This window comes from Melanotaenia boesemani, chromosome 17, assembly GCF_017639745.1.
Source record: "Melanotaenia boesemani isolate fMelBoe1 chromosome 17, fMelBoe1.pri, whole genome shotgun sequence".
In the NCBI taxonomy this organism is placed as follows: Eukaryota; Metazoa; Chordata; class Actinopteri; order Atheriniformes; family Melanotaeniidae; genus Melanotaenia; species Melanotaenia boesemani.
Window position 1 is genome coordinate 2,723,269 of NC_055698.1, and position 18,432 is coordinate 2,741,700.

The following is an 18,432-nucleotide window of genomic DNA, read 5'->3' on the forward strand; positions in this document are numbered from 1 at the left end:
AGACGTAAAGGCTGCACTACATGTCTGGCTTTTAGGAGCAGGCGGTGAAAAATGTGTGGTTGCTCTTGAACCCCTAGCCTCTGGCTGAACCTACTGGTGGGGTCGGACAGGAAAGCACACACTGCCTGCTGGAGGCTGCGAACTGAATGAAAGGAAAGACCAGAGAAAACAGCTTCCCTGACTGGTCCATCCACTGGGACTCAAGACTATTGATACCAGGTGCACAGAGAAATGCTGCCCACACTGGCTTTTTTTACATATCAGTCAGCATAAGCGAATAAACGAGTGTCCTGTTGGAAAACTTAACCTTCAAGGCACCTTTGAGGACCAAACATGTACTTTCTGCTTATTTTGTATTTTTTATTCTGCTTCAGTTTAAAGCCTAATAATATAAAACTTGACCAGAATTTTTATTTAATCATTATATTTGAAATTATATTATCCCCTTTATTGAATTTTGTGTATAATAGGAGACTAGCATAATGTCAGCACTCTTTATTTCAGAACTGATTTGGTCCCATTGACTCCATCTTAAACACATATTTTTGATACATTATAATCCTCATATATTATAATGCATATTCTGTGTTTTTCACATTAAAAAATCAGGATTGCTTATGTCAAAATGGGCATATAAAACTACAAATATAAAATTTTTAATTGTACTTTTAAATCAATGGTAATGTCAGAAGTTGTTGAAAAGATCTGATATAAAAAAAGTGGAAGAAAATGTATATATTACATTTTTATGACAGGTACACTTTGGGTACCTAAGGGTAAAATGTGTAGGTTTTTTCAAAGGTGTCTCAAGGGTTAAATTCTATTCAGCAAAATGCACCGAGCTTGTGGACAAACTGGTAAGTTGCTCTCCAAATGAACAAAATGGACTTCCATGCATGTACCATTGACCGAGGACATTTTCAGATATCATTCTCACCTTGTTCTTAGGACACAAAAACTTATTATACTTCAAAATACTCAAGAATCTCACAGTCACGTGGTCTTTTCAGCAGTGGAGCCATTCCTGACTAAATTCAATGGAGACATTCCTATAAATGGCCGAGGGACTAAGTCATGTCTTTATCTTAGTAATAAGATAAAGACCTGACTTCATCTCGCTGTGTCTCGATCTGATGAAAAGGCCATCAGATCACATCAATCATGTTCCATTGATTGCAACCTTAAGCTCCACATCTTGAAGTTTCTAAAAGAAGGAAAGAGTTTCCTTTTTAAAAACTAAAACTTCTGCAGAGAGATAAACATGCACAATGAGATGAAGTCTTTTCTCAGTGCAGAACACAAACAGAGCTCTGGGTTTGGCTGTGAAGGCCTTACTTGGTTTGACATGAAAAATAACAAGAAGTAGATTGAGAACCAACCCCAAGACACCCCATGACACTGGTCTCATCAACAATATGACTCTTCTCATACCGCCAGCAGTGGTAGAATTTACCTTTATGGTCACAGTCATAGCTAATATGCTCATTTGCGCACATTTGGTATCAGAACCTTGATCAAGGTGATAAATCGCATAAACTATTTTATTTCTTACAATTAAATAACTTTGAAAATATATAAATCATTTCCATCGTGGTTGTTAGAATAACTGTAAAATCTGTAATGAACTTTAAAGTTCAGTTTCTTTCAAATGAGACATAAAATCAGATCCTTTGTTAAGGAAATCATTTGCATTTAAGCTTTTTTCTGTGGCCCAGCCCTGATCGTGTCCTCCATGAGTGTTAGCAACATGGTAACCTAAACCCCAATGAAACACCATCTTCTCAACAAACTTCATCAGTGGGAGTAAATGAGCATAGCGATGTCAGATGCTTACTTTCAGGTGATGCAAAGCTACATTGTCATCTATCTGCCGTGTCCTCTGCGTCCTTACAGCTTGTTCCCTCAGTCAGAAAAGCAGTGACATGTGAAACTCTGCCCACATGGTCCTCACAACCAACAGATGGCAAAGAACCTGAAGCAAAGTCTGTCGCTGCACACAGGCAATTTACCACAATGATGTCGCTCCTGAAATCAGGACAAAACTGCTTTTCTGCAGCACATGAAGTCAGGAAAAGAGTTCTTCAAATGACTTTGTTTAAATAAAAATCAACCAAGTGGTGCAGCCATAAATCACAGGATTGAATTAGACCTAACAAATTATAACAGATCACCAGAGACGGACTGAAGGAGAGAAAACAAACACAAACGATGGGGGGAGGGGGAAAAAGGCATTTCCTGGAGCTCTTCAGGGTATTTGTGTGTTTAGTTTGTGTTTAGGAGAGAGCTGTGGGGATTTGGGTGTGGGGAGGCAGGCATAGCCTGGGAGGATTAGAGGAATATTACTCCCAGTCGAAGGATCAAGCCGCTCTCTTCCTCCTCCTCCACTCAGCTGACACTCCTTCCAGTCTGGAAATGTTTCTCCTCCAGGTTTTCTCTGCAGGAGCGCCAAGCACATAGCTCACATACAGCCAGCCAGTCAGAGGAAACAGTCAAAGTTCACCCAGAGTACAGCGAATTAGAGGCAGGTTGTTGCACTGCCTTCCCATGCGCTTCACGGAGAGGGATAGTTAGCAGCTTTAACCACTAGTGGAAAAGAAAATAACAATTTGACCTCATGTGTGGCAGGGAAAGGGAAGAAGGAGCGGAGAGAATCTGCTTTACATCACAGCTTCAAAATCCATCTGACGTTTGACAGAAAAAGACCTTAACTCTGACAGAGAGCCCAGGCCCTCATGTGACCAAAACGAGCCACTTCTGATCCAGTGTGTGACCTCACAGCGAACCGGCGACGACTGCAGCGCCATGGCCAAACTACATGTCAACGGGAAGCTTGTCGACTCCATGCTGCAAACACAACAGGTGCAAGCACTTCAAAGCTTTCATAGAACCAGGACGTTAAGATGGTCATAAAAGCTCTGACAGGGACCAAAGTAGAAGGCTGGTGAAATGTGAGGGGACTTTTTTCCTCTTTTTCTTTTCAATCCACAGGAATTCTTGGCTTTAAAAGCAGAGCCGCAGTATGAATTTATTCTTTCCTGCCAGTACGTTGAGATCTAACTGGAAACTGATGTGGTTAAAAAGCAGCGAGGCAAAAGGAGGGAAAGAAAAGTCCATCAAGATGCCAGCAGTGCTTCAACCAACTCATTCAGCCATCATGTATCACTCCTGAGGTCCTGAGTTATTTAGGTCATTTCCATGTAGGTGTTGTCCTGTAGTATCAGCGCTAAAGCTCAGTCTCTTTATGTGGAATTTAGTGTAAATATGTGTGAAACAGATGGGAAGCTGAATGCACGGTAAATCATTCAAATATTCCAAGCTAATGACCCAAGAAAAATTTCCCAGCACGAACACAAACAAACATTTTATACAGAAAAGCTCTCCTGCGTGTCTCAGGCATTTTTAGGATTATGCAAGTAGGTGGAAAAATAAATGAGAACCAGCTTGTTTGGAAAACTGAGCTCCTGAATTAAATAAAATCTGCAGAATTTCTGAAGAAATTTTTAATTCAGTGAAAAAAATAGTGAACTGGTGAGAGGTCACGCCCCTCTTCACTTCCTTAGAAGATTAAATTAAAATGAGTTTTCCTGGCAAAGAGGAAGAACTGAGTTATTCTAGAAATATGGGGTGTTTATAGTCAGATTTTAGTTTTTTAACACAATCTCACAGCAGAATGTGAAATATTGATCCTCAAAGCAAATAAAGGGGAAAAAATAACTTCACTTTCTGGGCTGCAGAAGGAAAATGAACATAAATTATGTTTTTGAAGCACACATGCTCACGTTCATTCTGGTGCACATTGCAATGTGCACAATTGAACTTGTCACATCTGAACTTCTTCTTCATCTTCTTCCTTTTATACATTTCACTCATCTATGAGGATTTTACAAACATTTACAGACGGGTAGAGTTACCCTGTGAGCCATCAGGCAATAAAACCAAGTCTGACCAAAGATTTTTAAACAACTTCTAACTTTTCTATTTTTCTGTTTGTGGTTGTTCGGTGTCATTCATGTAAAAACATCCAATGTTGTGGTCAGATGTGAATGAAACCTGCAACACCTGGACTCATTTTTCATTGATATCTCATAAAAATATTAAAGAATTTTACGAAATGTAGTTCAAATTAAATCTGAAATTAGAATAAAAATCCTTTTGAGTTCTTTGCCTGTTCTATAAGCCTCTACTTGAAAATTGCATCCCCCTCTACACGATCTGTTTGAATACTTTTAGAGTAAATTGAGATTTGTTAAGATGTTTAAATATCAGTTTATGTGTTACAGATGAAGAATAAAGACGGCGCATAGCACAAAAAAAAAGTTTCAGACTTGCCTAAAAAAACAAAAACCTTCAGGAAGAATCTGAATATCTCTTTGGAACAATGCAGCTGTAGCTGTAAACTTCATCAGATCACAGAACGATAGCGAACATCATCTCTGCAAAGGCCAACGCTGATGAAGTGAAGCAGAAATAAATCTGATGTTTTAGTAAACAGTCCAGGAGAGGCCTCCATAAGGGCCACTTTGACCCAGTTTGCCACCATCTGTTCTTAAAGTTTTAAAAGGTTAATTAAAAAAAACAAAAACAACAAAAAAAAACGTCATTTATTCCCCGGGAAAAATTGTAATATAATAATTGAATAGCCACAGGTTCGGATCACATCACTTGAATGACTCCTCACAAAGCAACAGACACAATTTCTACGTCTGCATTGTGACACTGAAAAAATTGTCCTATTACACATAATCTGGTGACACTGAGCTGCAAAGTTATGCCTCTGTAATAGGTGAATTATAATAAACATTTATATGGTCATTTGATAACGTGACCCAGTCCAGAAGCATCACTGTGAAGATGTTTTGGGAGAAAAATGTCCAGTTGTTGTATTTTATACTGTAGCATCTTTGGACAAAATCCATAATTAGACATGAATAAGAGTAGAATGTAACATACGAGGACTTACATCTACAAACTCAGACTGTTCGGACAGTCCGAAACAACCCAGTTACGTTTGGATAACATCAGACATCAGATAACATCTAGTGGTCATGAGAAGAACTGCATGTGAACGGAAACGTGGCGTCCATAAAGGTGACGATCTCAATGAACATAGGAAGATACTTTAATCCGAACCATGATCATTTCATAACCCTGGTCAAGTTGAATCATGAGGGACAAAGGATGGCCTGAATGTAACCATGGCAACCAGCAAAATGCCATGTGTAAAGAAAGGTAAGGGCAAATATTTATTGTTCCCTATCCATCATAATTTCCTGGCCCCAACTGTCGTGTAATTAACAGAATTTAACTCCGAAGTAAAAAACACACGTTGGTCTTGACTGCATGTCATAAATACACAGCTGATGGAAAATGCTGCTCATACCCCTCCTCCTACCTCCTCATGAAGATTTAGTATTTTTTTTGTGTTGATAACAATCCTATTTCCCTCCAGCGGTACAGGATGCTGCCATAGGTTGCATTAATGATATGACCTGGTCCTGGGTAGTAAGACCAAAGTCATAATACTAATTTCACTGTATTTGACCACATCATTTCTTCCATGCATGACCGGACGATAAGCACATTTTCCACTGATGAGGGAAGAATTACGCCACTAGATTAGCTTAAAAAAAAAACACGAACTTTTGAAACCAGGTCTTAAACTAAAAAATTTAGGATCAAACAATCAATGCCATCGACATTCATGTGGTTTAGTAAGGACGTAGTAGTTCATGTCTGTCCTGGTAACCTTTTCCTGCAACATATCGTTATCCTAATAGCATAATTGTTAAAGTCATATTTTGGCTAAATTATATATGAAAATTTGAAGATATGTGTCTAACTGTACTCCCCTAATATTTCTGACTGACTATGCTTCATTGCCTATAAAACCTTAAAATATGACTTAGGCAATTTTGCTAAGAAGCTAACAATTTCATTATTTGGAATTTTGGCCAGAATCTTTTGGATGGGTGGATGGATGGTAGTTTAGTCCATGTCTGACATTTTAAACCAGATTATATCTATGACAGCAGTTATGCCATCATATTCAACATCTGCCGCAGCTTCACTTTCTGAAAATTCTCCGTCTATTTTCTCCGCTTACAGTAACATCTCCAACAACACAGCTGCTCTGCTGCAAGTTTAAATGGTGTAGCAGTGAAAAAGGTCCCCCCGTCAAACAGCTGCTCTGCTGCAGGTTTAAATGGTGTAGCAGTGAAAAAGGTCCCCCCTCAAACAGCTGCTCTGCTGCAGGTTTAAATGGTGTAGCAGTGAAAAAGGTCCCCCCTCAAACAGCTGCTCTGCTGCAGGTTTAAATGGTGCAGCAGTAAAAAAGGTCCCCCCTCAAACAGCTGCTCTGCTGCAGGTTTAAATGGTGTAGCAGTGAAAAAGGTCCCCCCTCAAACAGCTGCTCTGCTGCAGGTTTAAATGGTGTAGCAGTGAAAAAGGTCCCCCCTAAAACAGCTGCTCTGCTGCAGGTTTAAATGGTGTAGCAGTGAAAAAGATCCCACCTCAAACAGCTGCTCTGCTGCAGGTTTAAATGGTGTAGCAGTGAAAAAAGGTCCCCCCTCAAACAGCTGCTCTGCTGCAGGTTTAAATGGTGTAGCAGTGAAAAAGGTCCCCCCTAAAACAGCTGCTCTGCTGCAGGTTTAAATGCTGCAGCAGTGAACCCCAAAGTCAGTGAAAAACAAAGTCATATCCTCAAAATAAAAACCAAAACACCACCCTGGACTACTATGACCAAAGAACACACTGGATCATTCCAGTTGCAGGACTGGAAGTCAAGTTTGAACAGTTTGATAAATTTAAAAAGTTCTTCTTATTCAGAGTTTATGCTGTTTGTGTGGCTTTGTTGTTTAAAAATGACATAGGAACTAATATATTTGTATTCATGCTTAAGAAAAGAGACTTGTCTTTCCCAGAGGACAAACAGTTCTTCTATTGTTAAAAATAAAAATCTCCACTGTCGAAGGGCTATGAATAACAAGCTGGAAAGTTCTGAGATGACTCATTCTCGTTGATATGAAACTTAAAAAGGTGCTTGTATCTGCAGCTTTCATTGAGACGGGGCGCGTCACAGTGTTTGATATTTAATAAGAGGCCACTATCTCTGCCGATCCGCGGGTATCAGTGTATAACCCTGGTGGGACCTTAACACCGTCCTAATCGTGATGATTAAACATGCCTGGCATCAGACAGCTCTCGTTTAATTTCACTGTTGTACACGGCTTTTTATTTTCCCCCATCCGCCTTTCATTTCACACGCCCACTAAATTAGCTTGGTGCGCAAGCTGTGCTAATGGCCTTTCATGTCCACATCAGAGGCGCTTAAGCCTTGAAGACAAAAAAGCCCCAATTATCCCATAACACACATCAGCTGTACAATACATATCCTGCTGCAGCATCACAGTCGGCCTTTTTAAGGCTCCTCTCCGATGAGCTCTCAGATAACTTTAGTTTAATGTTTATATTGATGCCATCGAATCACTGTCCTGATGTAAACGCAGCTCTTCCTTTACATGACGTGGGTTTCATATGGAGTCATGTTTCAGCCCATAAAGGCTGTTTTATCCGCGTAAAGGAGGTCCTTGATCATTCCTAATTAACATCCAGTCTGGAAGAGGAAGCGCATTAATGGTAGGCTTGTTGTCAATGCAACTAATTAACACCCAGGAGGTTTTCATTATCCCGAATAAATAAATGAATAAACCAACATCTCAGTGACCCTGAGTTTTTTTTTCTTCTTTCAGTCATTTTTACACAGCAACCATATAAAAATGGAGGGGAGGGTGGGGCATAAGGGCCGATTTGGTGTTTGTTGTAAGAACATGTGAAGATAAAGAGCATCATCACCCGTTTTCGCTTCACCAGTCCTGCGTGGAAAGGACGTGTGAGTGCACGTGTTAAAGGGCAGGGACGCTCGGACTGCTCCTCAGTGTGCAGCAGCAGGATTTTGATGGATTACATAAAATAACGAGATGATCCAGAAATTAACACAGAACGTCGCCTTGAATGAATGAATTCCTGCTCAAATGAATCAAACACACTCAACATGAACGTTACGTCTAAAACACAGAGAAGGAAAATACCACTAGTTCATTTTCTGGGAATTCCGGGATAAAAGGCTGGAATGTGCCACCAACATGGTTGTTCAAATCTAGAACAACAAATGCAGGAACACAGTCTAATCCCTGTTGTTTTCATGCCTTATTTGAGCAAATTGATAGTATTTGCATAATAAATGACAGATATTTTTTCACAATTTCAGATATTTTTGTGACTAACTTCAGTCTTTATACTTGGTTTAAAGAAGTTCTTTGACATGTAAAAACTAAAATTAGTTGAAAATTATAACTTATCAAAAATAAAAACCAAAGGATGTCTTCAGTTTAAAATAAATGGAAAAGTTTTATGTGAGAAAAGCGTCCATGTTGTTTAGATTTTGGCAACAAGGCATCGCTGCACGTGTATAAGCTGCTGACCCAAGAAAAATTTCCCAGTATGCGAATATATTTAATATTAAAGAGCGTTTCTGATCTGCGCCATGTTTTCTAAACATGTGCACACATTGCATTATGTGAAACTGTCACAAATGGGATTTTGAACATTTACAAGAATTTTCCAAACACTTAAAGGAGGAAGGTGGAGTTACACCATGAGCTGAAGGCAATAAAACCAAGTCTGAGTCCCATCTGACCAAAGATTTTCAAACAACTTCTCACTTTTCTATTTGGTTAATTGTTTTCCACAAAAAATAAAAGGTTGGTGTCAGATGATAATAAAACCTCATTTTCAGTTTTTGTCATTAATGGGTTGTTAAAATCTTGACAACTGCTGTAAAAAAAGTTATGATCATGGTCTACTCTGAGTTTTATTGATGGCTTATCTGAGCAAAATGTTCCTTTAAGGATTCAGTTCAATCTGAGTTGATATGAAGTGGCGCATATGGCAAGGTTGCTTTCATTTTTTCATCTTATGAAATTTATAAGTATCTATCTATCTATCTATCTATCTATCTATCTATCTATCTATCTATCTATCTATCTATCTATCTATCTATCTATATAACAGAAAGAACAAAAACTAAGAGATCCCTTTCTATCTCCCTATTAAAAAATCTCTACAATAAATCGGGATACATGAAGTGAATTCTGAGCCAGTGCCAGACAGAAACGTATAAATTTGTTTGACTTTTGACCCCAGTTTTAGTAAAATCCCACTGAAGGCCTGAAAATATAGAACATCTTCAATATATTGCGCAAAGAGTTTCTTTAAGGTTCTTCTGAAATGATGGTTTCTCTCATTTCCCAGGTTTACTAATTATAAAATAATTTATTTCATACGTTTAGTTAAACTGATCTTTACGGTGATATACCGGAAACATTTAGCTTTATAGTAAAAGCGGCTGTGTTGATATTGGTTTGATTTAAAGATAAAATTTATTGAGGATCTTTTTTGGCATCGATGCGCCAGTTTGGCGTCTTTGAAACCAATTCCTTGTAGATGTTTCTGCTCATTTTAAAGCGCTTCAAACCTCCTGACAGAGTAGAAATGAAAGACGAAAACAAGCAGATTTGATTGTGGGGGTTTCCTCGCCGTTTGACCCGCAGCGCAGCGGAGCGCCATCTGAGACAGCTGCGGGTTAAAGGTTGCGGCTGTAACTTTTGCACTTTTCCTCCCTCTGATACGAGCCACGGTGGACTGAAGTGCCCTTAAGCAAAAGTCTTCGTGAGGAATGACGGCTAAAGGCTGCTCATTATCAGATGGGGATAAATCACAGAGCAACAGCAGCGCGTGACAGACGAAAACAAACACTGAAATGTGGCTCGTGCGCGCTATTTGCGTCTCAAATATACGTCTCTTAGGGAAATTTTGGGTGATGTCATTTAAATATTATTCAGTTATTTCACTTAAGCTTCGCTTTAATTTAAAAATTTTCCGGATAATAAAGACACGATTTCATCCAGTTTTGGAGCTAAATAGTGACATTTTGGATGTATCTGATTTTGGTGCATTATTTTGCGGAATTACCATCTATCAGGGTCGACCTATTGCGATAGCAGCCCACTAATCTGGTTGAGACGTCGGCGGCGCCATTTATCTAAATCAGTGTCAGGGAGCGCAGGTCGCGGCTCGTCAGGCCCCTCTCCGTCATGTGCGGCCCGGGGAGGGAGGAGTGGAGACACGGCCTGTGTTTACGCTCTGCATTCCTCCAGCCAGCACGCTGCTCTCTGAACCGAACTGATCCGAGACAAGCCACCCCACCAGCGGGTCGGAGCTGCTTCCTCTACTGGGGGATTTATGGAGGCGCAAAAATCTTAAAATAGGACTTTTCTGCTCCATTAAGATCCCAAACTGTAAAAATATATTATTCTGATTTTTTAAAATCAGCTCTATTAATCTGGATGGATTTATTAACAAATATTTAGAATAAAATTCTAATAAATAGTTCCCGTGATGAGTGATGTTTGACTTTTCATCATCTGCAGGCCCCCCATCTTTAGAGCAACATGTTGTGAATCATCATCGATAAACGATTCAGGCTGCGCTCACAGCTAAAAACAATAACAACAACAACAACCAGATGATGAGAAGTTGGACCTACAGTGTGCGTTCCGGCGGTGCTGCCACTCTCTGTGCGCCAGTCCGCTGATGCAGGCTTTCAGCGCTTTCTCCTGCAGCATGCAGGACGACGGGCTGGATGTGTAGAAATCCAGCATCTGCCCCGGACTCACGGCCAGCACGTCCATGCAGTCAAACATGATGACGGGACGCTTCGTTCAACTCTTACTCGTGTGCGTTCTGGATAAAAATTGCCGGCATAGGCGCACACAACTCCATCAAACTCCTCTCTTTCTCTCAAACCCCCTCCCTCCCCCCCACCAACTTCTTCTTTTTCTTGGCACGGTAGATTTCGCTCCTCTTCTTCTCCTTCGTCCCGCACCGGAATCATGAATTATTTCGAACTTAAAAAAACAAACAAACAAACAAAAAAACTCCCTCTCCTTAAACGCTCTTCTGCCGTTTACGCGCAGCGGCTCCGCTCTTCCGACTCTTCCATAATAACAAGAGTATCCCGGCGTGTTTCTGCTGGAGCACCGTCCGGGTTGTCGGCAGCGGTGGAAGCAGGGCTCCAACTGAAGGATTTCTCTTTTTTTTCCTAATATAAAAATATCACGGAGTTCGTTTAAAAACACGCATTCTCCGCTGCGATGACGAATGGGTTATCCGTCCCTCCGTACAGCTCATTTCCAACTAGTTTTGCCACAGAGAATGAAAGATTGAATTGCCTAATATATGCGAGTGAACTTTGTATGAACCCTTCCGAGGCTGCTGACCTTCAAATGACCCAGGCGGACTGACATCACTGCGGCTCCGCAGCGCAGAACAAGGCGGAGAGAAGAAGCGCAGGGGGAGAGAAGAAAGATTTTCTTTTTTTCTCTTTTCTTGGAAAGAACAAAACACACTGTCTCCAAAATATAAAACCAGTTTCCTCTATTTTTTCTTTTTTATTTAACATGACTGCACCTGCAACTGCGGCGCTTTAGTTCCGACATAAAAACAATTACACCAAAATGATTATTTATGTGCGTGTAGAAATACCTTACGATTAATAAATAATAATAATAATAAAATACATTCACTTTGGTGAGGCAATATAATCCACTGAGATTCTCATTCTAAAGGGAAAAATATATTATTTGATTTTTTAAGAATAATTTTATTTTCCTCTTTATCTTCTACTTTTTAATTTAAATTTCACCCCTTTAAAATAATAAAATAGAGGGTTTGGTCTCAGTTGAATTTGATCAGGCCAGTCATGAATTTTGTAATAATATTTAATGATTATAATAATAAAAACATTATTATTGCCATGCAAAAGTTTTGAGACACCTCATATTTCATATTTAAAAAAAAAGTTTAATACAACAATTAATTAAAATACAAAACCCCAATTTAAAAGGAAAAATAAAGTTGGGACATTAAGTAAAATCTAAATAAAAACAGGATGTAATGATTTCCATATCTTTAAAAAAAATCTCATTAACGTGTATTTTATTCCCAGTAGAAGATAAAAAAATCTCAGATGATGAAACTGAGACATTTTACTTTGTGATGGAAAATATGAGCTGATAGTGAATCTGATGGCAGAAACACATCTGGAAAAAGCTGCAGGGGCAGCAAAAGGCTGGAAACGTAACTGGTACAAACCAGAAACACCTGGAGGAGCATTCAACAACTAATCAGGTTAATTGGCAGCAGGTCAGTAACATGACTGGGTATAAACGGAGCATTTCAGAGAGGCAGAGTCTCTCAGATGGAAAGATGGACAGAGGTTCTAAAATCAGAGACAAACTGGTTCAAAACACTTTCAAAATAATTTCAGAAAAATGTTCTTCAGACTTTGAAGGTCCACCATCTACAGTGTAGAATATCATCAGAGGATTCAAAGAACTAGAAGGAATCTCTGTGTGCATAGGACAAGCCTGGATGCTGGTGATCTTCCTCATTAAAAGCAGACATGATTCTCTACTGGAAACCACTGTATGGACTCAGGAAGACTTCCAGAAAGCACTGTCTGAACACAGTTCACCATGAAATCCACAAATGCAGGTTAAAGCTCCATCAAGCAAAGAAGAAGCCAGATGTGAACAGGATTGTATGCCATAGTGCCTATGGCGTGGGCAGCTTCCACATCTGTGAAGCTCCATCAATACTGAAAAGTACATGGAGGTTTTAGAGCAACATCTGCTCCCATCCAGACAACGTCTCTTTCAGGGAAGACCTTGCAGATTTCAGCAAGACGATGCTGAACCACATCCTGCATCCATCACAGCAGCATGGCTTCACAGGAGAAGAGTCCAGCTGCTGAACTGGCCTGCCTGCAGTCCAGACCTTTCACCAGTACAAACCATCTGGAGCATCATGGAAGCAGAAATCCAGCAACCAAGGTCCAGGACTGTAGAGCAGCTAGAATCCTGCATCAGACCAGAATGGGACAACATTCCTCTCCTAAAACTCCAGCAACTGGTCTCCTCACTTCCCAGACATTTCCAGACATGTTAGAAGAAGAGATGCTACACCATGCTGAACGTCACCCTGGAACTACTTTTTACACCGTGCTGAACGTCACCCTGGAACTACTTTTTACACCGTGCTGAACGTCACCCTGGAACTACTTTTTACACCGTGCCGAACATCACCCTGGAACTACTTTTTACACCGTGCTGAACGTCACCCTGGAACTACTTTTTACACCATGCTGAACATCACCCTGGAACTACTTTTTACACCGTGCTGAACGTCACCCTGGAACTACTTTTTACACCGTGCTGAACGTCACCCTGGAACTACTTTTTACACCATGCTGAACATCATCCTGGAACTACTTTTTACACCGTGCCGAACATCACCCTGGAACTACTTTTTAAGTGTTGGATTGTGTAGGATGCAGCCAAAGAAATGGGAACGAATGTCTTTGCGACAGGCTGCTACTAACAAAGAGCTTAAAATTTCAATAACGAATCGGCCTCTGCATGTGCTGTTGTCTCTCTAGAGTTGGTTGTCTTTATATACCTGAATGTTTCACATACTGAGTGGCTCAACAAACAAAAACACATTACATTGAAAAAAAAAAAAAAAAAAGAAGACCTTCACAAAGCTTCACAAGGAACTTTTGATCAAGATTACAACAAAGTCTGGGTGCTTGGAAACAAAACGAGGGGTGGCTCAAGACTCGCAGCTCAGTACAGCCACATTATCACAGGAGTTAACTTTAATAGTGTTTCAGAAGGATATGAGGAATAAACCTTTCCAGATATTCCTGTTGAGCATTTGATCTGCATTTATTTGGACTGATGATATAAAGCCATAAACTGTACATAGAACTCCAATAAACCATTTCCAAATCAGATGTTCTCTAAGATTAATGGGTTTTATGAAAACTGACTGGAGTTTGTGGTGCACAACTGCCTTCACAGACTGTAATGCATTATGCAGTATATGGTATATGCAGTGCAGATATGTTGTGAGTTATTGCTGAGCAGAATTATAATGAAGAGAAGAGACACAGTTCTGACAATGTTTCCCTTTTCTTATTAATTTTGCATCAGATATGTTCTACTAAAATGCATGAAATTACCATTTCAAATGCAGCATTTATATGGAAGCTTGATTTCTGATTGATGTTTTCTTTCATTCATTCGGAGAAACACCTCATATTTACATCCACTCCAATTAGGTACCATTATAAGTTCATTATTTGTATTCCTTCCTAACTATAATTTAGAGGTAAAATTGTACCTTTGTTTTAATAATTTCTTTGGTTGTTGGCCAAGGTTTTAAAACTAATTAGGTCATGCAACTGCATTCAGACATTTTTAAAATCCATCATCTTGGTCTCATCTCGTGTTATATCATGGTTATATAAGACTGTGCACTCAGTACAATGAAAATAAGAAAACAAATCATAAATTTCAAAACAGAACAGATTTAATCAGTGGTTGTTAGTCAAGACGACCGTTTTGTAAAACTGAAATGTAAGCACAGGTTATGGCTGCAAAAATCGCTATGTTCTCTTTGCTGACAGGAACCTAAGGGTCCTTGCATGCAACTGTGGCCTGAGATACATCCATCCATCCATCTATTATCTTGAACGCTTATTCCATTTCGGGTCGCAGGTGAGCTGGAGCCTATCCCAGCATTTTAACAGGTGAGAGGCAGGGTACACCCTGGACAGGTCACCAGTCTGTCGCAGGCCCAACACAGATAGAGACAAACAACCATTCACACACACACTCTCTCCTAGGGAGAATTTAGAGTGTCCAATTAACCTAACATGCATGTCTTTGGACGGTGGGAGGAAGCCGGAGAACCTGGAGAGAACCCACGCATACACAGGTAGAACATGCAAACTCCACACAGAAAGGCCTGAGATACAGTTATTTGATATTTGTATAGCACATGTGCTAGAGGTCTACTTGCTACTAAAATGTGCAATTATAATGTCTTTTATTTATTGCCTTTTGTTTTTGATTTAGACAATATGATCTAAATCTGTAACCATTTCTGTCTTTTTGTTAATATTTACATCTAACCATTTGTTTCATCCCTTATTTACAACATATACAGTATTCATTAACACAAAAACCTACAACTAAACCATTTTTATAGGTCCCATTATACAGTTTTTCAACTATTTCATAAGGATATCAGAGGTCCAACAACATTGTTTTCAGTGTATTACCCCAAATTCGGCCATGGTCCATAATTTCAGGCATTCTAAAAGTAGCTCTAGTGAGCTAAACGGAGAAAGGGCTGTTTCTGTGTCTCCTTTAAACAATTAAAAGTTCATGAGTGATGCCTGTCCACACCCTTATCTTGGAAAAGGGAAAGATCTCAGAATCACCCGTTTGAGCACACATTAGCTAAAAATTGGAGCAAGCAAGTGAGAAAGCTGACAGAATTTTCTCATTTTTGGGCCTCATACCCAGGCTATGAGGACACATATAAAAACTTTTAGAATGTGAATTTTGCATAATATGGGACCTTTAAATTTATTTTATGCCTTATTCTAAGTTGAAAACTGAGACATTTTCCTAACCAGTTTGTGGAACGTAAAATGTAGAAGGGTTGAAATTTAAAGGGAAAATACTTTTATGCCATTAAATTAATTAACTTCTGAGTGTAAAGCCTGGTACACACATAACGATTTTTTTAATCTTATGAGATTTTTTATCTGGCCGAGACCAGATAAAATATCAGTTTTGATCATACTGTGTGTGGTGTGCTCTGAAAATGTAATCACATAACAACACACACGACGATGCTGTCCAGCAACTCATCTACAATCTAGTCCTCCGAGCCGGACAAACGTCGAAAAGTAGAAGAAGAACCATATCAACAACCGGCAAAAAACGAAGAAGAAGAAACATGGGCTGTGTTCAAATGTGCACCCTACTCCCTACATATTGCCCTATTTAGGGGTCATGCCATTTTTTCGGACTGTCCAAATGTCCAGAGAGAAAAAAGTAGGGCACTCAAAATTACCCACAATGCATCTTGAAAAGTAGTTAGCATCGATGGTCACTAAACCAGTCAATATAGACCACAATGCATTGCAGGCAGAAGCTCAACATGGTGCATGGAGGCGAAAAAATTGAGCTGCGCGAAATTACCTATAAGCAAACAAACAAAGAATAAAATATAACATAAGGAATAAAAATAAAAATATTTACAAACAACTTTGGATTGGATTTGTAATGACATGTTGACGGGGGTTGTGGTTGCCGTGGTGATGGTAGTAGTCACGTGGTTTGGGGCAAGGAAAAAATAGGCAGCTTCATGCCAAGAGAATGAGTGCACTATGTAGTGTGCTATGTAATGCAGCCCTATGTAGTAAACGTGGGGTTAGGGAGTAGGGTGGACATTCTGGCACAGCCATAGTAACAACCAGAAAACACAACACACAGCAAAGAAGAGAACATACAGGACGAGGGAATGATGGTGGTCTTGGGACTACTGAAAAAGCCAGAACTGAAAAAAATAACAGACTGGAGACAGCTTGAACACAGACTTTATTTACTTCTTTGTTCCCCAGCCAGCTTGCTCTCTGATTGGTTACATTCCATACCACCATCCACACAGTCACAACGCACGAGTTGTTCAATGTTCCCAATTTTCAGCTACGACCCATTTCGGAGTGAAAAATTGGGACAAATCGGCTTGTAACACACCCCAGACCAAATGATTATGGGACAGGGAAATCTCACGATTGGGTATTTGGCGTCCGAGGTCGGGAAGAGGCAAAATCGGGACAAAAACAACCCAAATATCATTATGTGTGTACCAGGCTTAAGACAAATTTTTCCATTCTACAAAATATATCGGCAAAGTTTGGAGGGAAGAAGTGGGCTAACCTATGTAGCTCAGAAAGTACAACCATTTTCTACTATTTTTGTGGGCCAAAGTATTTATTTCAGATATTTGAGGCAGATTTCCTCCATTAAATGTTAAATTAGGCTATACTTAAATGAATTAAATTGAGTTAGAAATGGAAGCTAGTTAATAGCTATTTAAACTAACTAAATAGAGCTAGCTACCGAAGCTGGTTAATTTAACTAGCTACTGAAGCTAACTAAGTGAAGCTAGCTACTGAAATTAGTTAAACGTAGCTAGCTACTTGAGCTATTTAAATAAAGCAGCTACTGAAGTTAGTTAAATGTAGCTAGCTACTTGAGACAATTAAGTAAAGCAGCTACTGAAACATTTAGAGAAATCAGCTACAGTTACTTTCTCTAAACTAGCTAACTAAAGCTAATTAACTAGCTACTAAAGCTAATTAAGTGAAACTACTTACTGAAGTTAGTTAAATGTGGCCAGCTACTAAAGCTAATTAAATGAAGCATCTGCTGAAGCTAGTTAAATGTATGTAGCTGCTGAATTAAGCTAGCTACTGAAGCTAAAGTTAAAAATAAACAGCAAGGAAAGCTAGCCTGAAATTTCTCTGCATTATTAGGGGATTGGTGATTTGACCACAGTGTGCGAGTGAATTACACAATGGCTTGACTGTATTGTAATAAAAAAAAAATTCTTTGTAAAACATTAACAAATGATAATAATGACCCACAGTTAGCCAGTTGGTAGTTTACAGTTTTTTGTTTTTTTTTAACCTTACCTTAGGAGCTAGTCTCATTTAACATTTTATGTGGGGAAATCACTTATGTGTTGATTTTAGCAGTCTTAATAACTGTTTAAGACAGATATTAGCATTAAGAATGTTAAAAGACTGATAATGACAGTATGTCAGTTTTTCAATGTCAAAACACTGATGTTCATTTAAGGTTTAACCTGACAGATAAAAGTATATTTTATCTACAGGTAATCAAATCTGTGTATCCTTACAGTAGATGTGTAAAGGAGGTTAGGAGCTTCTTTCAGATGAGACTGACATGTTGATGTCAGTGCATTAATCACATTTGAAGTTATTTAATAATAGCCTAGTAATCCAAAGTTGGCACTTTACACCTCCACGAGTAGCCTAAACACAAACCACTACTAACAAATTCATCCTTTAAAGGCAACAATTTAGCAAAGCCAGAACTAACAATAGCTATCTGCAGCTCCTTTCAATGAGTTTAGGGGGTTATACTCTCCTTGAGGCATTGATGTCTCAAAATTCTTTTACTAGTTACTGAATATACTTTTCAGTTAGGTTTGTACCCCAACACAATTCTTATGAATTAGGCTGTTAATGAAGATGTATTCAAGTAGTCACAGCATATAATGAAGTTGAGCTTTAAGTGCAAAATCTCAGCTTTAATTGCAAGCTACTGACATCCAAATTATAGGAAAATGAGACCGTGTGATAACATGTAGTTGGCCTTATTTCGCCATCAAATAAGCAAGGAAAAGGTCTGCAGTTGATTTCATGCA

The 18,432-nt window shown here is 39.2% G+C and overlaps 1 protein-coding gene across 2 annotated transcripts in view; it reads right to left on the reverse strand.

The window, feature by feature from the left end:
* Positions 1-18,432, reverse strand: part of LOC121628281 (retinoic acid receptor beta-like) — a 275,740-nt gene that overhangs the window by 106,644 nt on the left and 150,664 nt on the right. The window contains exon 1 of one of the 2 annotated variants that reach the window (XM_041967294.1): positions 10,604-10,838. The exons of the other annotated variant lie outside the window; for it this stretch is intronic. Coding sequence (XP_041823228.1) covers positions 10,604-10,760 — 157 coding nt within the window. The 5' untranslated portion in view covers positions 10,761-10,838. Of the gene's footprint in view, positions 1-10,603; positions 10,839-18,432 lie in introns of those variants that run through there. 2 annotated transcript variants of the gene reach the window in all.